Source organism: Diuraphis noxia, unplaced genomic scaffold, assembly GCF_037042655.1.
Source record: "Diuraphis noxia isolate RWA-SAM2 unplaced genomic scaffold, SU_Dnox_SAM2 contig0004, whole genome shotgun sequence".
NCBI lineage: Eukaryota > Metazoa > Arthropoda > Insecta > Hemiptera > Aphididae > Diuraphis > Diuraphis noxia.
In genome coordinates this window covers 47,608,603-47,636,186 of record NW_028301714.1, presented here as the reverse complement: position 1 = coordinate 47,636,186, position 27,584 = coordinate 47,608,603, and the positions used below count along the sequence as shown (strand labels likewise).

General features: G+C 24.9%; 1 protein-coding gene and 1 pseudogene across 1 annotated transcript in view; one reads left to right on the top strand and one right to left on the bottom strand.

Moving 5' to 3' along the window:
* The window catches only part of LOC149056136 (dynein axonemal heavy chain 10-like), a 39,027-nt gene extending 12,282 nt beyond the window's left edge, over window positions 1-26,745 (bottom strand). The window contains exons 1-44 of the mRNA XM_089225815.1: window positions 26,145-26,745; window positions 24,993-25,190; window positions 23,928-23,992; window positions 22,701-23,094; window positions 22,419-22,608; window positions 21,816-22,002; window positions 21,336-21,593; window positions 19,171-19,361; window positions 18,737-18,935; window positions 16,845-17,092; window positions 16,532-16,676; window positions 16,314-16,460; window positions 16,101-16,248; window positions 15,665-15,786; window positions 15,414-15,590; window positions 15,039-15,194; window positions 14,878-14,970; window positions 14,595-14,788; window positions 14,173-14,529; window positions 13,886-14,050; window positions 13,431-13,554; window positions 12,859-13,254; window positions 12,379-12,781; window positions 11,879-12,027; window positions 11,658-11,797; window positions 11,397-11,592; window positions 10,496-10,729; window positions 10,084-10,413; window positions 9,729-9,898; window positions 9,566-9,657; window positions 9,230-9,355; window positions 8,634-8,887; window positions 8,371-8,565; window positions 8,114-8,286; window positions 6,685-7,239; window positions 2,933-3,218; window positions 2,320-2,817; window positions 2,208-2,237; window positions 2,033-2,125; window positions 1,430-1,582; window positions 1,089-1,200; window positions 804-1,018; window positions 425-613; window positions 59-244 (exon numbers count right to left, since the gene is read on the bottom strand). Of these exons, the coding sequence (XP_089081941.1) occupies window positions 59-244; window positions 425-613; window positions 804-1,018; window positions 1,089-1,200; window positions 1,430-1,582; window positions 2,033-2,125; window positions 2,208-2,237; window positions 2,320-2,817; window positions 2,933-3,218; window positions 6,685-7,239; window positions 8,114-8,286; window positions 8,371-8,565; window positions 8,634-8,887; window positions 9,230-9,355; window positions 9,566-9,657; window positions 9,729-9,898; window positions 10,084-10,413; window positions 10,496-10,729; window positions 11,397-11,592; window positions 11,658-11,797; window positions 11,879-12,027; window positions 12,379-12,781; window positions 12,859-13,254; window positions 13,431-13,554; window positions 13,886-14,050; window positions 14,173-14,529; window positions 14,595-14,788; window positions 14,878-14,970; window positions 15,039-15,194; window positions 15,414-15,590; window positions 15,665-15,786; window positions 16,101-16,248; window positions 16,314-16,460; window positions 16,532-16,676; window positions 16,845-17,092; window positions 18,737-18,935; window positions 19,171-19,361; window positions 21,336-21,593; window positions 21,816-22,002; window positions 22,419-22,608; window positions 22,701-23,094; window positions 23,928-23,992; window positions 24,993-25,190; window positions 26,145-26,388 (9,177 nt within the window). The 5' untranslated portion in view covers window positions 26,389-26,745. The remainder of the gene's footprint in view (window positions 1-58; window positions 245-424; window positions 614-803; window positions 1,019-1,088; window positions 1,201-1,429; window positions 1,583-2,032; window positions 2,126-2,207; window positions 2,238-2,319; window positions 2,818-2,932; window positions 3,219-6,684; window positions 7,240-8,113; window positions 8,287-8,370; window positions 8,566-8,633; window positions 8,888-9,229; window positions 9,356-9,565; window positions 9,658-9,728; window positions 9,899-10,083; window positions 10,414-10,495; window positions 10,730-11,396; window positions 11,593-11,657; window positions 11,798-11,878; window positions 12,028-12,378; window positions 12,782-12,858; window positions 13,255-13,430; window positions 13,555-13,885; window positions 14,051-14,172; window positions 14,530-14,594; window positions 14,789-14,877; window positions 14,971-15,038; window positions 15,195-15,413; window positions 15,591-15,664; window positions 15,787-16,100; window positions 16,249-16,313; window positions 16,461-16,531; window positions 16,677-16,844; window positions 17,093-18,736; window positions 18,936-19,170; window positions 19,362-21,335; window positions 21,594-21,815; window positions 22,003-22,418; window positions 22,609-22,700; window positions 23,095-23,927; window positions 23,993-24,992; window positions 25,191-26,144) is intronic.
* LOC149056137 (uncharacterized) lies at window positions 4,640-5,886 on the top strand (annotated as a pseudogene).
* Window positions 26,746-27,584: the final 839 nt, after the last annotated feature.

Sequence of the window (27,584 nt, the reverse complement as noted above, 5' to 3'; positions counted from 1 at the left end):
CTGAAAGATTTTGCGATATTTAATTATTAAATAATTTAAAATTATCACTTATACATACTTCTTGAAATAAATAAAAAACAGAATCGTAATCTATTAAGTCCTCATATACTCGTATTTGATTATTGACACTAATAGCATTCCTACAGTCACCGAACAAGATAGGATCTCTAAGAACATATTCCATTTGTGAAGGAAAATATGATTCTAATTCCTGAGTAAGATGACGTTCAATCATTTCTCGATCCTGATAAAATGGTGAAAGCTTTTATAATTTAATTCTTAGTTTTATACATTTAATGTCATTAAATATTAATTTATATTTCCGATTTTGAATTTTATTGATATATATATATTTGTAACAAACAAATAAAAAAGTATTTTTGACATTTAGGTTTATAGATCTTAATTAAAAATAGAATAATACCTGTTGATAAATTAATCTATCACATATCACTCGGGTGAACTCGTTCCTCCAAACACGTACAAAAGATTCTGTAGTCGTAAATGTGATTGGCAAAATGCGGGTCATACCATTAATAATAAAACTTATATGACACAAATTGAATACGTAAATGAATTTTTCTGGTGTTTGATGAAGTTTTTTAAGTACTAACTAAAATTAAAACATATTATAATTATTATAATTGTATATGATTAAAGTTTCAAAATGTTCCAAAATATACTAATGTATTATTCAATAATATAATTAATATTTGAAGGTAATTTAATTATTTTACAATTTAAACAATGTCTTAACTCTTTACTAATGTGCATAAAATATTAAAATATTCAAACATAGGTACTTTGTATAAATGTACTGTCATGTTTATAACATTATGAACTGCAGATTTGATGTTCTCAGTAAAGGATTTTGTATGTCCAGATAAAATAGAATTGAAAATATATCGAATTGTATCATCAGCTGGAAAAGGTAATAAAAAAACTGAACAAAGTGACAAAAAACGTGTATCTAATTCATTTCGACCATCTCCTATGTGATTCATAGCACCAAAGAAACCTACAATTAAAATTGAAAAGTTTTGAACATTGTTTATGTTAATGTTATTAATTGAATAATTGATACATACATATATCCACGAGTTCTTTCCAATTGAAACATTTTTGTCTATCATACATGCCTTGTTTATCAAATATACTTTTCAATAATGCAATTGGCTGTTGTGTGCCACATTCATCCATCTAATATTCAAATTTATAAATATAAATCAGTGCTGTTTTATTATAATACAGTAATAATAATTATTGATACATAAGTAAAAACTACACAGAATTAAATATTTTGAATGTAATACCATATTATCTTTCTTACCAACACAATCTTAAAACTATATCTAATCCTATACCTATGAATGTATATTTTTTTAATAAAAACTAAATAAATTAAATTTAGGTACCTATACATGCTTACTTGAGGCAAATTTAAATCATCAATAAAATAAACTAATCGTTTCCCAATTGGTGGGCCGTATGTTTTTCTAGAATGCCTTTCCAAATTTGTTTCTAAATTTTGTTGAACATCTAATGACGAAGTCCTAGCGGACAAATTTAATGCCATTTTTATCTAAAAAAAATACGTAAAATTAAATTAATAATTACACTATTGAATTAACTTTTAATATGTTTTTGATTATCGTCAAAACGTAATATTTAAGATTCACTTGAAAATTATAAGTAGTTAACAATAGTTTAAAAAACTGAAAATTATTGTCAAACTGATATACCTATTGGTTAAAAATATTTTATTATTTCTTGTAATATTAATTAAGATTTTAAAATAAAAATTAGACACTTCAATAATTTTAAAAGATAATCAATTTTTAAGTATTAAATTATGATTAAAATATATTTCCATGTGATTTTCTTTTTTAAACAAATAATAATTGTCATTTAATAAGTTTAAAAAATATTGTATAGAATTATTTATATTTGGAAAAAATTAACCATTTTATCATATTTATATATGTGATAATATTAGTTTTATCACATATTAAATTATTACTAAGCTATTTACATAATATTTTTGATCGAGATTACGAATGAAATATTTCATTATGGCTGTTTTTCCAGAACTCATGTCACCAACTATAATTGTAGGGCGTTTAACCTATAAAAATAAATAAATATATACTAATTATACTAAGAAGTGTAAAATTTAATGATGTAGATTTACAGTAAAAAATGTTTACCTTTTTAAATATTGCACTTCTAAAGTAATACTGAAATAAAATAAAAAAATTATGTGTAATTTATGAATGAAATATTTATGCACTAAATAAATAATAATAACTAATTAATTACTTCGTTTATTAGTTTTAATATCCACATCAATCTAGTGGATTCTACTGTAGGAACAAGTATATCGTCAAATGTAATCGTATCATTATGAATATACTCTGGGACTGCTTTTTTCCACGATATCCACTCCAATGTACTAAAATCTAGATAATAATCATACCAAGTATGCTCACCGGTTGGTATGTATTTCAAACGTTGTTGTTTTGATCGTTCGTCGGCATTTGAAGCAGTTACAAACCCGGATAATTTTTTAACATTTTCATCAAAGGTATGACGAGATGTCACATCAGTTAGTAACGCACCCAGTGATAAATACAAAGCTTGGATGAAAACGGCTTCTAACACTCCCATGCCAGCCACAAATGAGATCATTGAAGTCAATGGAATGGCAATATCATTGCTAGTCATTGCAGTTGTTTTACGACCGACTTTAATCGAATCACTGTTGTCTGATGAAACTAATGGTAATATGGTATCCAAAATAAAACAAAGTTGAGTAACCTAAAAAATTACGAAATAATTAATTATTTTTAAAATTTCATTCTCAATGATTATTGAAAGTACCTAGGTATGTATTATTTATAATGCATTTTAAAATTGTATACTTAATAAGTACCATGTTTAATTTTGTTTGGAAAACAGCAGTCGTTAGAGGGAATGGTTTATTCAATTCGCTTTCATCTTTAAAAATTAAATTTAGTAACGCGGGTACGTATTTTTGAAAACATTGATCCAATGCTGTTTGCTCCATTAAACTTCGTGCTTCTAACCATCGTATCCAAAATGGTAAATAACCAAGATTACTAGGATCAACATACACTATACCCATTCTGGATATCGTAGATGGAGCTGAATATGATAAGTGGCCGACTTCAAACAACAAATTACATTGTGGTTTAATCCTATTAAAAATTGTATAAACGAGATGACATTTATTGTGCCTATATTAGTAGTTACTCCAAAAAAATGTAAGATTAAATTAAAATATTTGTAAAGACGAAAAGTAAAAACTGATCCCTCGAGTATGGAGGTAATTTACAGATAACAGGGTACAAGTGTGTAACGGAAAGACTTGACAAATACAATACCTTTTATTCTATTCAATGCTTAATTTTTTTTTTCAAATAATCTATACAAGCTCGTATTACACATACAGTTTAATATATTTATTTTTATAATACCTACCGAAAGTAAAATTTTTAAATAGCCAGTTTGTAAATTTTATTTTTAAACAAAATGTTGATGATAAAAACATTAGTCATCATGTACATAGAAATTTTTATCTTTTTTTAAAATATCAATATTTTTTGGAGTTAATTAATTTGAAATATAACAAAGTTTTTCAAAATATTTTTTTTTCCTAACATAAGAATGTTTACCTTAAATTATTCATCATTCATATATTTTCGTAATTGGTGTCATACGTTTGACTATATAGTATCAGTTTTTATTTTATATTTCAGATGTATCTGAGTAGTGTGTTTTAGTTCCTTCTGTGCCCCCCGCAAATCCAGGGGATCCAGTTACCCCACTCAGCCTATATTCACTCATGTACGTGAACATCCCCTCCCATCTCCCCCTTCATATCACGCACGTACCCGACCTTACCACCACCACTCCCATGCTATCACGTACGTGCCCGGTCTTTCCACTCGGTAATGGGAAAAAAAGGCAATTGAAAAAAAAGCAACGGAAAAAAAGCAGTGAAAAAAACAGTGAAAAAAAGCAAAAGGAAAAAAAGCAAATTAAAAAAAAAACAAAAGGAAAAAAAAGCAAGACCCATTTTTGTTTTTTCAAAAATATTTAAAAACTCAACTAACTTTATTTAATCAGTGAGAAGCCTAATGATTATTTTTTTAAATCATTTGGTACTAGCAAACTATTTAAAAAAGGTTCCGCCTTTAAGTATAATATGTAGTAGTTGCCTATTGAAAAACAATTTAATTAAAACCTTGGATATGTAATTGTGATTTATTATTATTGTGTTAAAGCCTGTCTTCCTTTATAAACTGTGGATGCTCGTCGAAACTCGTGCGGCTTTCCCCGACAACCGACTCGAAACCACGAGACACTAATCTAGTGATTATTTGCGATTAAATACCTCCTATATATGTGGGACTATAATAAAAATGTCAAAATCATATTTCAAACTTATCTTATAATGATTCAAGGACAGATGATGGATAAATAGGTAATTTAGGTTTTCGGGTTTTCAATAATTGATAAAATATCAACAATAATATTATATTAGAATTTTGCTATAATATGTTAGTACGCCTAGTTATGCTGTGTTCTCGACTGTTCTCTTATTTTACCAGAAACAATGGAAATAATTAAATCTAACAAAAAAAATAAAAAAATTTGTCTTGATGGTCATATGTATACGTTATACTATGAAACTAGTGAATTAATTAAATGGCGATGTTCAAAAATGTCTTCATTAAAGTGTCCAGCAGTTTTGAATACAGATAAACAAATTACTAAATATGAAAAAAATCGTGATCATAATCATTTACCGAATCGCAAGGAAATTATGGTAACCAAAGCGTTGATAAATATGAAAGAAAAATCATGTAAGTCATTATTATTACATAATATTATATTATAAATAGATGATATAGAATATATATGTTAATTAATTATTATTATAATAAGTCTTATAACCAAGGCTGGGCAAGTTAATAATTTTTTTTAACTCAGTTAAATTAATATGGATCAATAAAAAAAGTTAAAAGTTAATTTAATTATAGGTTAACTCAGTTAAGTTAAAATACACTAATACAATAATACACACTTTTTTTAAATACAATTATGAAAAGTATCCGTAATAAAGTCGTAATAAAATTGGCAATAGTACAATCCAGTCAAATATAGCTGTTATGCGCCGAAATGTCCTAGACCCAACTTTAACTTTTTAACTCGTTAATACCCAGCCTTGCTTATAACTGTCTTAATAACTATTCAATATATTTGAAAGAATTGAAAAGTCAACAATATTTATACACATTTAAAATTATTTTACACAAGTCAATGTTAATAAGTTCAAATAATAATATGTAGATTTTAAACATAAAATATTATTTTTATAAATCCATATAGCCACAATAACTACAAATCTTGTTGAAATATTTGCTAGTGGTGTATCAAAATTGGATAAATCAGCTAAAGCTCAAATGCCATCTGAGGATACAGTAAAGAGAAGTTTACGTAATCATCGGTCAAAAGGAAATCCAATCAATCCAAAAGCCTTAAAAACTGTATAATACACATAAGTAGTAATTATACTATGGTAGTTTAGATTATTTTTAATGGTGTAAATCGTTTTGATAGTCAACTGGACGATTAATTCTGATGGACATCGTTTTTTTATTGTATGACAATGGAATCGTCGATGAAAATGGCGAATGTAATGCCGACGAAAGAATTGTTATATTTGCAACTGATGAAGGATTATCAAATCTTGCCAAGTCTACAACTTGGATGATGGATGGAAATTTTGCTCTAGCCCCTGTGATTTTTCAACAGCTTTAGGTTATAAGAGTAAAGGTAAATATTTATTATCCAATTTAAATTTAAATTTAAATATTTTTTAGAAAATATTATACTGAAAAACGTTACTGAATAAATCCTCAGTCGATAGTCACAGATAAAAAATTTAATATAAACCAAAAATATTTTTACAAAATAGAATATATTATCATTTTGAGTTTGTGGGGTTAGGAAAAAAATCAACACAAAAGTACATTATATAACATCGAGCGTACGAATACCTAACCAAACTGAAGGTTTCAATAATAGATTTTCGAAGTTGGTAAGTCATAAGCACCCTTCTATTTGGAACCTCATTAAGAAAATGACACTGGAAGTTGCAGCCGATGAGACAAAACTCCAACAACGGTTATTAGGCACTGTCCAACCAAAAAAAAACTTAAAAAATATGAAAAAATGCAATTTAATTTTAAAAAAATATGTGAAGAATATAGAGATGAGCAGCGTGATCTACCAAATTTTTTATTAGCTATATCTCATACCATAAGACTTATATTATAAATTATATTATGATACATTATTAATGTTTTATATTGACGCAATATTGATGCAATATGCATTTAGTTTTATATTTTTAGTTAAATTTTAAATTATTAGTTTATATTTTTTTCATTTGCTTTTTTTTCTTTGTGCTTTTATTTCATTTGCTTTTTTTTCTTTTGCTTTTTTTCTTTTGCTTTTTTTCTTTTGCTTTTTTTCCGTTGCTTTTTTTTCCTAGATTCGCTACTGAGCGTTTTGCTCTGTTACACACTTGTAAAATGAAATCAACAAATGCTCATGTATAGGCCTCTGAAAGTTATGTCAAAATAAATAACTCACCTAATTTTCTCTCCATTTGATAAAGTTAACATTCTATTATCATCCATGACAGGATTCAAGTCATCGACCCAAATTGAATCTATATCGCCGTCGAACAAAATAAAATGGTTAGACTGATTATTAGGGACAATCGGTTGATTAATACTTCGGAAAATATTAGTCAATAATCCATCATTCCAGGACTTAGTAATTGGATCTACATAACCGTATAACTCTAATTTAGTAAATGCTTTTGGGTTAAGCGTTATAAGTTTTGTTGATATTTTCAAATGATTTAAAGTTTCACAGAGCACGTTTATTATAACTGATTTCCCTCCACTGGTTGGCCCGATGATTGCAATCGAATTTCTATTGTTTAGTGTTTCCATAATTTCATTGATTTTTTCTATTTGAGTATCAATTTTCACAAATTTTTCACGTTTCAAAGCAATTTCTATGGCTTTGATAAAACCATCATTTTTTGTTTTTAAATATTTGATATTTGGAAATAAGTCAGATAGAAATGATAGAAATAAAGCAATATCTTTATCAACTAATTTAGGTAAGTTCAAATCTCTGAAAAAAAAATATGTATTCATTTTTTAATCAAATAAATGCTTATTTGAATTAATTAATACTTATTAAAGTTAAAATTTTATTTTTGATGTTATTAGTTATTACTTTATTACTTTATTAGTAAGTAAAACGTACTTTAGACTGTACTCCTACACAGTAATGTATTAATTTTGCATATACATTACGCCGTTTAATATATATTTTAAAAATAATTTATCAACTATTTTCACACTTGTGAAATATCTAGCAATCCAGCCATTCAGCTAATGTCATGGAGTGGCAAATGCTTCCACTAAAACCACATTCACCCCATCCTAAGCCCTACCCCCAAAGAAGTACAACTGTCGACGAAATTTATTTATTAAATGCATAATACTCGTTATGATTACCTAGAACTTATTCAAAATATCTACTTATTTCTAAATTTAAAATGTTTTAATCATAATTTGTATAGTATGATAAATTGATAACTAATTAATTGCAATGTTATAATATCTAAAACTAATTATAATGTTATCAATACAATACCTACACATTTAGTAAAATATATACCTATGGGCTATGACAATTCATATTGGTTTTGTAGGGTTTTGAATAAACTAAAATAGGTTTCAGTTAGGTACTTTATTTCTCAGTGTGAAATTAAAATGATATACAGAGAAGTAGAATATGTGACCTTTTTTTGAATCTAAGGTATGTTAGTTGAAATTATATCATGATTTTAACTTAATGTGTATTTTAAAAGCATTCAAAATTGATAATAATATAACAAGTATATACAGGGTGTTTGATAAAAGAATCACCCTGTATATTCAAACATAAAATAACTAATTATTATTAATTATTATTATCATTTTTATTTAAATATGCTAACTGTAATATTTTCATTATCGCCAAACTCTCTTCAAGCTCTGGTTGATTGATTAGTAAGTATCTTGCAGTTCTAATGACTAGTTTTAACGATCTTAAATCAAATGTGTAGTTCAATGGATTTGAAAGACCATCTTTACATTGCTTATATAATAATGATATTTTCTTAGATAAAATCTAAAAAAAAAAATGAATGATAATGATCCTGATTTTGTAAACATACTTTTAAAATTTAAGAATAAATAGCTTCTAAAACCTCACTTTTGCTTCTAAAAATCCTTCAGAATATAAAATAGTGAAACATATCTGTTCAAAATCAGGAAGAAGGCAAATCACTGGTCTAAAATGACTTTTTATTATTTCATCAATCTCTTTTTTTTGTCCACTAATTTCTTCAATATTTGTAGTAATGAATATACCAATTTTAGGATTAATACTTATATCGTCCTCATGAAACTAATTAAAATTATTCATTATTATCTTTTAATTATATCATGAATAAAATGTTTAAAAGAATATGCTACATTATTTTTGTTTTTGTTCCCAAATAGTGCCCATTTCATGGAAAATAGTAACGTTGATATTACCGATAAGGTTTTTTGAGAAATTCTACTGAACTTGGTGAATAACCCCCAAATTTTGCTTTGGCAAATTCCATTTAAGAACTGATTAAATGTCTGATGGTCCAACCCATCACTACAATTAATAATTCTACATAAATTGCCAAAAATGTTTGCCATAGCCATAATAGTTTCAGTTTTACCAGTTCCGGTAGGACCTATATTATAAACACAGCACTGAATTAAAATACAATTTTTTGAGAGTTAAGATATTTTTTAAATTACAAAAACTATTAAAATTGTATTACAAATGTCTGTGTACATAATTCATATTTAACAAAATTATAGACAAATAATTTAAATACCACTATTTGTGTAAAATTTGACTAGTTATCAAGTGCTTAGGGACTATATTACATTACTTAATAGTCATTACAAACCAAAAAATTATTAATGAAAATATTTGTTAGTTATTCTTTAAACTATTTAAGCTGTATAGCTTTTAATCAAACCTGTAACTATAGTTATGGAGCCAAATATTTCTAACAGTGTTTTCTTACCGTGAGTAGCACCACCTAAGCACATCATTAATGCTTGAGTGAATGTTAAGAATATACGATTAGTTAATGGGGTTATAACAATATTCTTAGTTGAACCCATAAATTCATATCCATAATCAAAAAAACCTAAAAAATATTAAAACCATTATTGCATCTGAGAACCTGGACAGATGACAACAACAATAACCAGATATGGTACTAGATAATCAATATTTAGCTCAATAATATCTAATATTGACATGTCTTCTTTCAAAATTAATAAAAAAACATTATTTTATAATTGTATATGTCTAAAAATATTAAGTATTTAAGCATTATTAATGAACCAAGTTTTACCTGAACACTGTGATAGATATAAATTGTCCTTGTTTTTTATCCAATATGTTTTAATTACACTTTCCCATTCAAATGATTTTGCAGAGGTCACACTAAAAATTATATTCAATACATATTGTGTATAGTACTATAATTATAGGTACAAAATTCTTTAATTGATTACTTGTTTATAACAAATGATTCAATTATATCCCTGTGATGGACATCTAAAATAATTATAGAACTATATTTGTTTCTTTTATTTTCTAATGTTTCTTTTTTAGTTTGTAAAACTATTTCATTAATTTTTTTATTCAACTGATTCAAATATTGTTTCATACTTAAACGGTTACCCTAAAATAAATGTATATTTATTGATGTTAGTTGATATAAATAATTACAATTTAGGATAAAATTACACTATAGTATAATTATATAGGTTAGGTTATTCATAGATAGTATTATTCATAGATCAAAAATTAGCTGACTTTAAACTATAAACAATGTATTAATATAAAATGAATACAAATATGACTTACTAATCCAATTTCATCAAAAACGTTTTCTATTTCAACAGTCCACCATACATTATCTGCAGTCAAGCAAACTGATAGTGGAAAATTATTTATCCAATCACATCTAGCTATTGAACATGAAATAACTCCTAAATCCAATATAGCTTTTTTAATCATAAAACGATTTGATTTTTGCATTTGATCAATAACTTTATGCAACCATTTGTCAACAGTATTTTTAATAATCACATAATCTTTAAATATTAATACTTCATCATTAAATGTTTTCATTGCTATAACTGTATGATTTTCATCTTTTAATTCGTAAATAAAACTTTTAATATTATCAAATATCTAAAATGAAATATATTTATACATTTATTAATAATTTTAATTTGTTAAAATTTAAGCTGATATACATCTACAGTTTTTATACCTGAATAATATATTCCTGTATAGCATCTGGATTAGAATTACCATAAATGAACAACAAATCATTATCTGATATAAAATAAAATCTAGGAAAACAGTTTCTTTTCTCAGCAATATAACTATTTAGCTCTTTTTGACTAGTGTCTAAACGAAATTCTAACCATGATAATTGGTTAATTATATTTGGTGTTAAACACTGTTCAAGTATCTTTGAATTCCTATTTGCATTAGCCATTACCTATGAACATAATAAATAAATTTATGAATCATTATAACAAATATTATGCATGTACTTATAAATTATAATAAAAAGATTATAATTCAAACAAATCTTTCAATTTTATCTAAATATTTTAAAGTTAATCTTAGAATTTACTAATAAGTATATACCTGATACCTGGGATCTGATTTTCCTTCTAAATATAAAAAAGATCTAAGTAAAACTAAGATCATAGGCCTATAAGATTATTAACCAAATTCAGTAGAAAGCAGTTTTTCATGTAAAATAAAAAATAAAAATAAATTATATTTTATTTTTATCAGCAATTACAATACATGTGCAATATTGTAAAAATGATATGTACAATAATATATTGTAACACTGCCTTAAAACAGCTGTCGATTACTCTCGGTACTCAGTAATTGTCCTTTAGACACAATAATAACTAGTCTTTGCCATTAACACTTAGCAGTATTATAAAAACAATGCTTTATTACACAATTAAACACATTTAAAAAACCAATGACATTATTAGGTAAGATCATACCTAAGTACATTCCTACAAAATATTTTTTATGGACAATAAGTCTTAAAAACCAATGCCATAATTCCCTCTTAATTGTCAATAAAAAACTTAAGTTATTAATTAATACATTATTAAATGTATACAATAAGATCAATATACTTCTTGGTAGAATTTGTTTAATTCATTAAATTTTTCAGCTTTTTCAGGTAAAATATTTAAAATGTTTTTCCCAGCATAAATTTCTGCAAGATAAATCCATTTTTGCTGTATATACCACCATTTATTTAGAACTTCATTCACAGTTGATAAATTTTTCTGCCATGCTTCAACTTTTTCTAAAAAAGGTTCAACTGAACTAGAAAAAAATATAAAAAATTTTAAATATAAAAACACTAAAAGTTTTAATTTATTATAAATTACTATGAGTTCATCATTTTATGCATTGTAATTTGATCATCTTCCAATATTTGCAACACATGATGGACTCCACATAATTTATGTTCAATATGCAAATTTACATTAGAAAATTTCTCTATGTTTAGACTCATTGTACTCCACCGCTATAAAGTGTTGAGTTAATTTAATTTTATATAAAATATTTAAATTTTATAGTAATTAAATACATAATGTTTTGTTCTTACTTCATTTATTTCTTTCAATTTTTGTTCAATTCTGTTTTCATCAATTGCTTTACATAGTATTTTCTTAATAACATGTTTATGTTTTACAGTTCTCATTTTCAAAACGGTTCCAAAAGTCAAAATATCTTCTTCAAAATTAAAATATACACCTATGCAAATTATATATAGAATTTATCTAAAATAATTATAAATTTAAAAATGTATTCTAATTCTATTTCATTTTCCAGTATTAACCATATACCTTTGTTGAATTTGTTTATTATAAAAATAGATTGGAGATTGTACATAGTATAATATTTATATATTATATATTTAATACAAAACATTTAGTAATTTGTAGAAGGGTCACATACTTAATTATTATTAAATTTTTGTTTAAAGTAAGGTAGATAATAGATATATACAAAATTAAAACCGAAATATTTACAGAAACAAGATTTTTTTTTTATAGAATATAAAAATATAATAGTAAATAGTAATTCAAATAAAAAACGATTTACCAATAGTGTCTAACATTTCTTTCCAATGTCTAGATTTAAATGCCTCATTTTTTAATTGAAGTAAAATTGGTACACTATGTCTCAATTCTTTTAAATAGTTTGCTAAAATTTTTGCTGGGTGTGTATCTTGCGCTAAGACAGGAAGGGTCTTAAATTTTAACATAAGAGCACCAAATGCTTCACGAACAAATTCTATTTCAATCTCAGACCATGATATTTTTGACCACTTTTCAATGTCTGATTTTTGTGCTACGTACAAAGAGTATACAAGCTTCATATATTGAAACTCAGAATAATATCTATCAAATCGATCTGTATTTAATAATTTTAAATTAAATAAATCTTCTTCTTTAACTAATTTTTCTTTTTTTTTCATAAAATCAGTAAATGTACAGTCATATTCCTAAGATAATAAACATAATTAATATTATTAAAGCAATCAACAACAAAACTACTAAAGATGATAAATACTTTACAAACATTCATTAAAATAAGTCCTAAATTTAAGTTGTCCTTAATTTTCTTTAAGCCACATTGATCATATTTTTCCAAAAATGTTTCTATACTAACTGAAAACATTTCAATATTTATTTTAACAGTATGGGACCAAATAAATTTGGATTTTTCTAAAAATAATTTCTTTTCTGAAGCAATATTTTGTAACATTGTCCAGTCATCCTGTATATATGAAATATACGTCAGATCATCATTAGACATGATAACTCCCATTTCTTCCAAAATATAAATACGATGGTTTAAGTTTTGAAAAAATATCTCAACATTCACTTGTTCTATTCTAATCTCTTCTATTACATAAAGAATGTTGTAAAAATCTTCACTATTTCTTATATCATTGCTCGTCAGTATTTTAAAAGTCTGTAATTATTTTTAAAATAAACATTTAATAACCACATATATCATATAAAGATTATATCACTATACTAATATAAAAATATTTCTATTAAATAATTTAGATGCATTTAATTTTTTTTATACTTAAATCATTATAATGCCTGGTTTTTAACTATTAACTAATATTTTTCAGTACTTACGTCAAATTTATCCCCTTGTCGATGCATCATTTCCCTCGTAGATTTTATTAATTGATCAGCAAAATATAATATCAATTCACGGGTGTATAGTTTCATTTGATTTATAATTGGACTGAGATCTAATCTAAATTGGATAAAATTATAATTTAAAAACTCTAAAATCATAAAAAGTTCTTAAAATAGTTATCTTAAAACCAAATAATTAATAGGTGAAATAAAATAAAGTATAATTAGTTATCCAGTAAATTAAATTTTTTCTTAGTCACATGTTGCAATTTATTATAGTGAAAATTAAATATGATAAAAGTATTTATATATTATTAATATAAGTATTCATAAGAAGCATAATTATTATAATAATACATAACCGATTAGAGATTAATTTAATTAGATAGTTGCTTCTATAGAATGTTTAACAATACACAAGCAAGATAATTCATAGACACTAAACATACTTGATGCAATGTATTTTTTTGTGCAATGATGTTGTTGAAAAATATAATAGAAGTCGTTTCAAGTCGTTAAAAATGTTTTCATAATCTTGAATAGATGTATCTGTAGTTGAAAATCCTTTATTTTTTATTTTTGATCCTTTCCATAAGAATTTGAATTGTTTCCATCTAAATAAATATTTAACTATTAACATGCATTTGTCTTTATACTTCAATACTTATAATTATTATTTTTCACATTTTCAAAAACAACATTTTTTTTTTTATAATTTTCAATTTATTTTACATACTTTTTTAAATATTTATTCACATTAACCATTAAACAGTGGGCATTTTTACGAAGAATCTCAATTTTTTCTAAAATAGCTTTATTATTTATCATCTCTTCATACAATGTATTCTTATAGTTCTCATTTTTCCATTCATTTTCTTCTGTCGAGCAATATATACATGATTCTATGCGCCAAACAGGCAAAACTTTTAACCATGTCAAACACTTTGTTACATTTCTTAAAATGTTATTATAAGTGACATACAAATTAGGAACAATAGTAATTTCTTGGTCGGTTATATTTACTGTCAATTCGATAAGTGATTTATCACTTAATAAAACATTATTGTAATAATCCAAGTTGTTTAAATACATCCTTTAAATAATATAATTATAAATTCACTCCTATTAAAATAAACATAAAGTAATAAATAGACTTACTTAAAAATAGAATTCAATATCATATTTTTGTAATTTAAATATAATCCAATCATAGGTTTACATGTACCAGTCTTTGAACCAAATAAATATAATTCTAGGCGAATTAAACATTTTGAAATCGCTTGATAATTAGTAATGATATATCGCAATTCTTTAAACCCAAAGCATTCATAACTTATGGGTAACATTTCATTCTTTTGATATTTGCATAAACACAATTAATTAATTAATAAAAATACAAAGTTAATATGATTTATATACGCTTAATGAATAAAATAATTACAATTAATGTTGAATTGTTATCAATTAAAATATTCAACGGAAATAAATTCAAATTTTCAAACGATGTTATCAATTTTGATATATGAGATTCAACCTGAGAAAATAAATTCATTGAATATCAACCGTTCGTTGTAGAATATGTATACTAATAGATTTACTCACTATTTTAATATTGATCAACTGATTTTTTGTTTTATTTATTAAAATCAATCCATGGTTTGTAAATGTATCTATACTGATTGAAAGCCAATTATAACGACAGAGGCCCGTGTAAAAATAATCTTCAATATCTTTCAATTTGTGTTTTAATATGGCAAGCTAATAAAGTAAACTAGATTAAATATGTATGTTTTAAACTACCCACAAGAAATATTATTTTTTTATTAAATCAACTTGAAATCATTAACAAAATATTTTAATAGGCTACTTTAAAATGGTTTTAAAATTTACTTGTTAACTACACCAAAATAAATGTCACCAGAACCAATTTCATTTTAAATAATAATATTTCTTCAATATCTTTTATAGAAAACTTACTTCTAAATTGCTCATAGAAGAAATGAATGTATTATATACATTAACCATATTTTTCACATTCATTATGTCATCCAACAAACTATTTTTCTTAGCTAATAACATTTGTATTTCTCTAGGTAAAACGATTCCCAAGTTTTCCATCATCTCTGCTTCTTCAATTAACTCATAAACTTTATCCTATTTTTAGAAAATATGAAATTAGACAAGAAATGTTTTGAAATAGTTTAGTTAATTAAGAATATATTTTATACATTAAAATTGGTTTTGAACATTAATTTATTATCAGATAGTATTTGATTTGATTTTCTGGAACACTTTAACCAATCTTTTAAATCTTCAATTTCAAGTAAATTACTTTCAGTATGACATTGATCTAGATTACAATTTAAAAAAAATGATAAATATATGTATAAGTATTAAAAGATAAATAATACATATAGTAATATACACAATACACATTACTTTATTAGTACATTGCCGATATACCATAAAAACATCAAATAATGTATCCACTAAAAAGTTATTAATTCTAAAATAAGTGGTGAAGTACTTATTGTTTTTGTTTTTTGTTTTCAATATTTTGTTAGATAGGTACATGATATTATACCATTTAGAATTAGTAATATGATTTAATAATGTTTAAAATTGTATATTACAAAGTAATAATATTTAATTAAATAAATCTACCTGTATTATTTTTTGTTTCAATACAAACAAGTATGTTGGCATCCATTTGACGCGCAGCCAATAATTTAGATTTATTTATCCAGTCAATTAGTTTTGATTGTTCATAGCATTTCATTTGATCAACAATACTTTCATACATTTCTACAACCTGCAATAATTGTATATGACATCATCAACACTCATCATTTATAATTTTAAAAATTATAATTTTACCTTAAATTTTAAAGGCATATTAAATTCATTAGCTGATTGGAAAACAATTATTGGTTCTTTAATTTTATCAAATAACATTCGCACCCAGAATATAGATCCAGAAATTGGAGGATGATGTCGAGAAACTGGAGGCATATTTTGGTGAGTCTAAATATATTGATAATTAATACATGTAATACATAATATTATATAAATAGAATTATATACACTGTTCTTACCAAAAACCATGTTTCAATTGTTGTTAACTCATTTTCATACTGTCTCAAAATCGATTCATACTTAGTTTTAAGTTGCTCTTTGAAGACGGGCCTTAAAGTAAACTTTTGAAGCCTCTCCAAAATTAAATACGCCTCTTTACATGACCTAAATTTTAAAAATTTAAAAAAACAATAATTATAAAAATTAATATTTTATTAAAACAGAACTAGAATGTCTGCAGCTTTGACCCCGAAATGTTATTCAAATTATTATTTTTTTAACATAATATATGTAGGTACCTACAAAAATAACTAAAATGATTTAAGTACCTACCTTAAATTATTAAAACACCAGTCAATAAAAAGTTTGCATTCTTCTTCAACTCTTAATACTTCCAAATGAAATTCTTTTAAGAATAAATTCCAATTTTCCACATTATCTTCACAGAATAAATCAAAATCGATCGCATCAAAAACTTTGTATAGGGATTTAACCCTACTTATTATAACATCTAAACCAATCATATCTTTAATAACTGATCTTAATTCTGGACCCAAAATTTTCAAAAATTGATTAATTGTCTAAATAAAATATAAAATAATTCAGTTATTTTAGTAATGTTATTATATTTGCTTTACAGAATTTATTTATAAAATGATTTAATTTACACATAACTATAGACAAGATCAAATCTATTTTTGATTTGTTATCAATGCATGATTGATTGATTTTTAAAATTATTACTAAAAGTATAAGAAAGTATTAAATATGTTATTTATCATAGCATACTCCAGAGGTGGGTCATTTCCCCTCCTTAGATTTTTGGTCATACAAAACATATATGATATGATACAGCAAAGTATTTACTACTATTTATAACATGGTCTCAGATTATAAAAAAAATCTCTTACCCCCTTTTAAAAAAGCTCATCATATGTCACTGTTATTAATCATATTTTAATATTACCACCATATGAACTGGATTTAAATCTCAATGAAATAATTTAGACACAAATAAAACTAATTCGGTACCTATGGAAAAACAAAATCATACTAATAACAGTAGTAACATAAAAAAATTGCAGAACTGCAAACAAAAAATGGATGCTATGGGAAAATTTAAGTAAAAAACAATATACAGGGTGATTCGTTTATCAAACAACACTCATTATTTATAAAAGTATTGACTTTTTTCAAAATATTGTTTTACATAGTTTCAAGTTGTTAAAAAACCAACGCTTTTATTAAAAAATTATATTTTTAAATATTTTTTATCCTTATCATTTTTTAAGTTTTTTACTTTTTTGAATGGCAACATAGTTTTTTAATTTCATATTCCAAAGCAGAATATTTTTCTAAAAATTTTGATACATAAAAATCGAATTTAGGACTAGTAGTTTATGAGTTATAAGTATTTAATGTTTAGACAAGCGGAGTAGTGGACAAACATTTTGCGGGGTAACCCCGTACCACTCCACTCTGCCAATCTAAACTTTAAATACCTATAACTCATAAACTACTAGCGCTAAATTCAAAATTTTAACGTAATAATTAATTAAAAAATAGCTTTATTAAATTATGAAATTTGAAGTATAGGTTACCATTTGAAAATCAAAAGTTGATGGTGGTGTATATAATAAATATAAGGGTGAAAAATATAAAAATAATAAACAATTCAAGAAGAGTGTAAATCTACAATTTTGAAAAAAAAAAAAATTGAAAAAAGTCAATACTTTTTTAAATAATGAGTGTTGTTTGATAAAAGAATCATCCTGTATATACAAATGTGAAAAAAAATTAAAAGCTTAAATATGAAGAGAGGAAGGTTATAATATGAACATTGGTAGTTCTTCTGAAGACAGATGCAATACAAACTATGAGAACAATTATATTAATTAGGTGTAGCACCACCAAGGCACCAAATAATAAACACATAATACTACCTATATAAGTAGTATATTATCTATATTTATTTTTAGTTAAAATATATATTATTAGTTTATAGTCATAATGAATAATTTATATAAAATTTAATTTTTGTTTTGAATTCTGTCTTATTATAATGCTTACCATAAATCTTAGATAAAATAAAATATAATAGCTCAACTACTTATCTAATCACCATGGTTATTGCTTAATATGCTTAAATATTGTAAAAATTAATTTATAGTAAATAAAAAAATAATATTTCTATAATATACAAGCTACAAAGCCAAAATACTTACAACCACTATTTCATGAATATCTTTTGCTATACGTTTAATATATTTTATTTTGTTAAACAACACATTTTTATCAAACTCCCATCTTTGGAATTTAGATTTTTCAATAGATCTTCTAGTTTCTAAATATTCTGCTGACCAAACATCCAACATTTTTGTAGCATTAAAAGACATTTCTGATATTTCTTCAATATTTTTATTTCTAAAAAAAAGTCTTAAGTACTTATCTAATATGCTGATATATAAAAATTATTTTAGACTAAAGTACAATAAAAGTAGCCATGATATATTTAGTCACCTAAATTAATAACAAAAAGTAAATGCCAAACACATTTATATAAGTTATAAACGTTACCTATAGTGAGTAGAGGTGGCTTAATTCTCTAATAATTTATATTTTACAACTATTTATTTAAGTCAAATTAGTAATTACTTACTTGAAAATTAATTTTAAATCACCTAAATTTCGTCTAACATTTTCACATAAACCATTTGAAATTTGTAGAAGTAATCTTAACATATTTACATCTTTGCCAAAATATGGTGATAAAACCCATATAGTTCTTAAATCATCAAACCAAATAGGTATAATTTTAATTATTGTATTAAAATCTGCTGATATAAAGTCCTAAAATTGATTAAGATGGTTATAATTTTTCAAACACATTCAAACTGTTGACATAATCATAATAAATTCAAAACAAGAAATAAAAAAGTTTGTAACATTGTAATGTATATTGTCAATAAATGTCAGTAATATCTGCAATGGATGTGTTAATTTGAATTCAATATTATAAAACCAATTGTGCGTGAAAAACTATCTTGAACAAAAAACAGTCTGTCCATCTATAATATAACTAAGTATATTTTATAATATTATTATGATCAAAGTATTTATTTCACTACTTAGACATTAATAGTTACTAGTAAATAGTAATAGTTAATAGTAAGCTATTAGCTAACTATTACAGCATGATTAAGGTTAAATTAATTTTTGACGAAAAAATTTCATTTGAATAATATTTTCAAATTCCAATAGAATAACTGAATAACTAATATTGTTATTTTTTTATTTTTTTTAAATAATTAATGGCATTCAAATTTATAATTTAAAACTTAAAATGTCTGAAAAACTGTGTTTTTAAAATTTCTAGAATTTTTAGTTACAGTATGAAATGCTTAAGTGGAACCTTGTTTTAAATTTAGAATCCTCCGCTATAAAAATTAACATTTTACACATTTTTAACTACTAAATACTCATATTTTGCGAATTTTCAGTTGGATAATTTTTTTAGAATTTGAACTTTAACTTGGTACCTACGAAAAAAATGCTACCTACCTATGAATTTTGAGTATTTTAAATTTTTTAAATTTTTTGTTATAAAATTGAATGAGAAACAATGTTTTCAAGCTTTTTGAGTAGATAAATAAAAAAATTTTGACATTTATAGAAAAAAAAAATTAAAAAGATGTAAAATTTTAAATGTCTTTAAATAGCTCAAAACGAGTCGAAATTATATTATGAAAATTTAATGGTGTATAGAAAATGTTATTATAATTATTCGGAGAAAATTACATGTAGGTACCTATCCAAGATATTGAAAATTACTAGGAATTTCAAATTTTGTCCAAGCTTACGGTCATACGCGCAACTACTGTAGCCAGCAGCCCAGATACGTTGTATGCGGCGAAGATCACTCAACTGATATATTATGTACATCACTGCATCAAATTCATTAAAGATAGAATCCTACTAGCCTCCCGGCTTAATGTGCACTATACTATATGCACCACATACAGCATCATATAAAGTTTGTATCATTTTTTGTATCAAACTGATTAAATCCACAAACAAACCAAAAAAGTTAAAAATTCAAACACAACAAGGCCCCGCACGTGTCATGCATCGTATTCAACCCCGTCTGGTCCATTATAGGCCAGTATAACAGCCGCCCAACCAATATTCAGTACAACAGATTCAACGTCAAACATTTTGACGAACTTAAAACATTATTAAATCCATTAATTGCTCTCTAATAACCGTAATTTTAAGCAAACTCGCAACAATATTCCCATAGCAGTAAATATTTCTAACATTAAATCTCTTATCCACAAACCTCATTAAAATTATATACAATCCCCATACTATATTCTATTTGTATAAAAACTGAAAATCATAAATTCATAACTAACCGTAATTTAATTGTAATCTGAAACTTGTAATAGCATGTATAATTGTTGAGACGTTTTAATTGTAATAGAGAAAAAAAAATAAAAATTTGTCTTCCCTCCCGAACCTGAATGCACCAACAAGATTTACTTTCGCTTCAGAAAAGATAATGAAGTTTTATTTCGACTAATTAATAATTATCACATACACATACCTACACAGACACAAACAATTATTGCATATTTTGTAAATATGCAAAATACGCCTATTAGCCATTGGGTATATTGCATATTAGGCTTAAAATGTATATATAATATAGGTAGTTTATAATATGCGAAATAACCTAACTTAATCTTATCTAATAAAATCAACCGATAGAATATAATTAATAATTATATTACCAATTAGTATAAATTTATAAAAATTAGGTACCTTATAGTGTTCCATGATGAGTGAAACATATTTTAAATTGTCTTTTGCTATGCCACACGAACGAATAAATTGTAATTTAACAATTTTAAAATCATCCCATATGTTTTTAATTGCCTGTATACAGTTTGATGTTTTTTCTACTACATAGAGAAACAATTTTGTATCTTCAGTTTCAAGTTCATCTATAATTGATCTAACTGATGCTTCGCTGTTTTTCCAAAAACTAAACTCTGAATGGATAGTCTCTCGCTCTTGAAACTATTTATTTTAAATAATCATGAATTTTATTGATTATTAACATTTTTGCATAAAATATTAATATATAATTATTAATTTAACTTAATTCTGTTGGTTTCTCAAAATCAATTATCAGACAATGAACCAATGAGTAATGATATAAATTTTAAGTAGCTCGCAATGTAATGTAATTTTGTTCTAAACGGCAAATTGCAATATTTACTTAACGATTGTAATAATTACCTCAAAAATACTAGAACAAAGATTTTTCATTTTTGAATTCCAATTTTCTAGTATATTTACGCATTGAAGAATCATTGCAGGAGTTTTTTCAAGAGTTTCAGCTATTTCTTCTACATTGTCTTTGGTAAGACCACTTAAGTATTCAGTGGCTTTCAATGATTGTCTTTTTAACATGTAATCTATTGTCCTAAATTACAATTTAGTCTATTAGACACTGTGATCTTTAATAATTTATAATTTAAAAATAAAAATAATAATTTATTTCATAATGAGATAATTAAAAAAAATTCTTTTAATTAGGAGTCAACATTTTTATTTTAAAAATCAAATTTTTCAACTAAATAATTTCATTTTTTTTTTACTTTTGTTTTTTAATATATATTTTTTTTCGTTATGTATAGTGTAATTTATATGACTTTCGAAAAATTTTCTAAGTGCTAAGATAATATGAAAGTATAAAAAATTAAGTAAATACTGACTACTAGTATATTAATATGTATAATACCTGTTGGCTGTTTTTATTATAAACTTAAATAATATAACCTTAAACAAATAAGTAGGTATAGGTACAAGATAATTACAAGTTGACATATTATACCATACCACTTTAATTTATCTGATAAACATTGCAATTCCATCAAAAAGTTATGTTTCAATGGTTCTGATGAGGCCAGTTTATTAATATCATACAGTGGTAATGACTCAAGAATAAAAAGTTCGCGTAGTGATATAATTTTTTCCAAATCAACAGAATCGAGTCTCTTTTCGTAATCATCAGGACGCTCTCCGCAAACTAAATCAGCATATGGATTGTATTATTCAGCAAACATATGGTAGTAACCGATAAAAATAATTTTTTTATAATCAAAATGTTAAGTTTCTTACGAATTTCATAATCATGTTGAGCTTTAATTTCACGAGTTATTCGTATAAATGTTGATGGTATACTTGCTGATGCCAATGTTTTAATAATATTTTTTTCAGTTCGAGTAGTGACACAGTCATGTAAAAATGGATCAATTAAAAGTTTTTTTACAGATGGTATCCAGATGTTTTCCAATTCTTTTTCCATAGATTTAATCAAACATCCACCTTTATTACCAACTAAAAATTGACTAGGCATATAAAAATCAGCTTCTTCTTCTAAATCATAAACTGGAATAATTGAGTTTGTATTTTTGACAAAATACAAATAGCTGAGATTTACATCAAGATTTCCAATCATACATCCGAAATGAATATGCAGTTCTGGTAATGTGATTATTTTTTCTTGAATTACCTAAATGAAACGATATATACGTAATTTAGTAATAAGATATTAATATATATTACATAATAATATAATATAGAGGTATAAATAATAAGAACTCGATCGTCATTTGTCAAGAATTTGAATACCTACGTTTGAAAAATAAGATTTATTTTTATCAAATTAATAATTTTTATTTTAGGATTTTGTATCAGTATTCAATGGACTTGCAGGTGCAATATAAATAATTAATTCACGAAGAACCTCTCACAACCAAACACCTCCTTGTATACAGTTAAAACTTAAATTTACATAGAAATCAAGTAGCCTAGGGATTTCAGACAACCTTTATGAAGCACTGAATCCAGTTGAAGACATTAGCAAAAACATTATTTTATTTCTTAAATACGTTATAACTTATTTAAATAAATTTGAGCAGTATAATTAATATTTAGTTACTATTATTATTTTTGTACACTAATAGCCTAGTTGTTGACGCGGCTATATTCCCTTTTTAATATTTATAAATATTTAAATCTTATACATTTATAAACAAAACGTTCGTAAAAATAGATACGGTTTCCATGTTTGAAAACATGTAGATTCTGTTGGAATAAATACCTTTTTTTATTTTATATAAATAAATGTATTTAAAATCTGTAATATAATAAGACAATAAGTACATTTGAAATTTTTTTACAAGGTTTGGATGCTTGAGTGAAGGGTTTGTCCATTGACACTAGGTACTTCAAACTGGTTTTTTTTTATTTAGCTAAGTAAATCACGAGACCAATTTCGTTTTAGTCAGCGGGGAGGGTTATCTAGGAGAGTACCTATATGTGTATTTTTAGATACCTACTTACTTTTACTCTTTTATATAATTTTTCAGAGTATTTTTTTACTCCACCTTCGTCAGCCATTTGTATAGCTAAAAATCAAATATAACGTATATATATCAATAAAAATAATAATTAAAGTGATTAAAAACTATTAATGTTTACATATTTGTTTTTTTATTTAAATAAGTTTATCTTTTCCCATAATCTAAAATGTGTACATTCTTAAGAGAATACCCGCATGTGTTGTCTCCGTCTTAACACAGCAAATTTTACGCTCTGCAGATCTGCACGTTTAACTCCGTTAGTTCAACAATTTAAGTGAATTGACTTTTATAAAATTATTTAGAGTTTTTATACGACTTCGTGGGCGTTTTACTATGTTTTAATTTTGAAGTAAATACAAGTATTTTAAGACGTATAAAAAATTTACAATTTTAAAATATTTAAAACTCGCTTCAAAATTAAAATATAGTACAAATTCCTTGTGGTCGTCTAAATAATACTCTTATTAGCTTTAAATTTTAAGAGGTCGATTCACTAGTTTTTAAACTAACTAAGCTAAACGAAATCTGCTAAGCGTAAATTTTAAAGTACTTGTAAGATAATATGCAAGAATTGAAAAAATATTCGCAAAGGCGATTTTTTAACGATATTCGGGCACATTAGAATTATAAAATCTACTAAATTATAACAGTATTAGTGTATAGTAATTTAATAAAGTATTCTCGCTTGTCGCTTGTATTATAGTTGGCAAATGGTATGTCCAGTATAATATTATATTATTATTGCCTAAAACATATACTCAAATCCATATTTAAATAAAATATTGGAAATATTGAATTCTGGGACTATGCATTGTCTATTTCTGTGTAAAATATACTTATATGAAATAAAAATGTGTAATATCAGGTAAGAACGTTCAACACGCCAATACGTAATTGAATAATTAATTTTACAATTCCAATTTACTTTATGAAAATTCGCACAATAAACTTCCACAAAAATACATATATCAAGATTATACACAATATTATACTTTTATGTCCAAACATATTTTGATCAGTGACAAAATTTGAATAAAAAAATTACCAGTGTCTGGGCTAGAATAACCATCTCTAGACTTTCCGTCATCCGATTCATTGTCAGTGTCTGTTGCTGGTGAGTCACCACTAGTTAATGTGTCTTCTCTGTGAACGTGTTTTTTCTTTCTCTTCTTATCTTGATGATGTTTCTTCTTTTTTTTCTTACCATCAGACTCTCTCAACGATTGAATTTCAAGTTCAGACACTATAAATTAATAAATTATAAATAGCATATTATGAGATATATAATAAAATTGTGATAGTAATAAACACAAAAATCATGAGGAATTAATAGAATATTATAAAGTTGGGAGACAAGAGATTGGTAGAACACTATTTTGAAAATTTAATATATTTAACATTGCAAATTGTATACTAAATTAGTTATAGCTAATGTTATAGGTATAAGAAAGTATCGATAGTCATTTGTTCTAAACAAAGTTCGGATTTTATAGCACTAAAAATTACTGAAATTAGCGCTATAATATAACCTAAAGACATGAAAAATAGCAAAAAATTAAATTTATTCAGTTCACAATTTAAAAACAAATACATACGAATGTAAATGTACGACAAATAAACATTCTACACCAATTAATATTTCTATATAATAGTCATAATTTTACTATTAGATAGAACAATTCGCTGGACTATACTTTAAAATAGATTTTAACATGTACAAAAATAAGGGTATTTATATTTTTCCAGTTTTCCTACGAATTCAAACAAAATATAATTAAAATAAATGACAAACTTTTTATTTTTCATATCACATAGTATAAATTACATTCATGAAAATGCAAAATATAAAGTTATTTTATGCAAATTAGCAAAAAAAAATAGCACTTAAAATCTAAAATACATCAAATATGCAAAAAATAGCATTATAAATTATAAAACTTTATATTTGAAGTCAACAATGCATTAAACAAATTTATAACTCACTCTGTTATTTTTATTTGTATCCTATGATAATAATTAGCAAATCCTATAAAATTCGATCCGTGGTATTAAACAATAAAGTCATTGTATAATGTTTTTCTAAATGTTAAATAACGTGTTATGAATTACGGGTCTTTTGTGCAGATTGCACTTTATTATACATTCATAATTATTATTCAAATAAAACTACTAGGTTATTCAAAATTAAAATACTTACGTTCTTCTTCGACTTCTATTTCCTCTTTGATGACTTTTTTTACCGTAGTTATATAAATGAAAAATATATTTGTGTTCATATTTCTGTTTAGAGTCGAAGATTCGAGGTACTGGATAAATTGCTTCCTTAATAATCCTTCGTCTTTGTTAAGAGTTTCTCCAAATAATTTAACTGTCTCTTTTTCAGTTCCAATTTCAAAAACGTTGTTTATGCATTTAACAAACCACAATAATCTGAAGTCCATTCTTCCACAATATTTTATACAAAACTACTGTATAGATTTATCCACAATTCATTGTTTTGATATTATATCATGCATTGCCATTAGTGCAAGAAATACGCTAAGACTCAATTTTAAATGAAATATTGTTATCGTCTTCAATGTACGTTCTACATTCCATAACAATTTTGATTTTCTAAATAAAAATATTCTAAGTAGTTTTTTTGTATGTTCATTATAATATATTCATATTTACAATGACATTTTGAATACAAATTTTAACTTCTTTATAAATTACAGTACCTATAGCTGATGATTATATCATGAGCACCTAGGTTAGTTATGTTTTTGCATTTGCATCTTTTTTCCAGATAGGTACTAAAACTAAGTGAGGCTTAAATTTTGTTTCGTAAACTATTAATTTAGTACCATTTATTTTTACTACTTTAAAATTAAATTTTTATCTTATTATAATTTCAAAAAATATTTAATTCTGATGCTATATAATATATAAAATAAAACACATTTACATTATGGGTATTTTTTGAAATATTTAAAATTCTCAAATTTTGAATGAAGAAATAAAGTCAATGAAAGAATCGCCCAAACATTTGAGTTGCAACGTTTTTGTTTACTTCTAATAAGTAATAACTAAATTTTAATTAAAACCCCACGATGTTAAAAGAAGTTTCTCCAAATATAAAAATATTTATTGAGTTATAATAGCTAGTCATTCAACTTGAAAACTTTAAAAAATCACTCGCGGTACAATGCTAAAATTTAATTATTGTTTATATAAATTTTGTTTTATTGTTATTTTAGATTCTGAGTGATGAGTGTATTGATTTTACAATGATGTGTGTTTATAATATTAATATTAATACCTATACATTTTTTTTTGCGTCTGTGTACACGATATAAGTTTTCGAAATAATATTTTGATTTTCAACTTCAGTAGCTTTTCCGTTTGGACAGTAAATCTAGTTAGTACACTGGGAAGGTCAAATTTAGAAATTCCCAGTAGTTTCAAAAGTACCGGGGAGGGGGGGGGAGAGGGTAAGCCGTGGATGTCACTCTGCTGTACAGTAAAGTTACAAGTGAGTTACTATAATGGATCGAATTAAATTTGAATCCCATGATATTATATCATTATATACGAAAAACGATTCTGAGCGGAGACGGTTTATCTGTCTAGGAGATATTATAGATTATTAAAAATT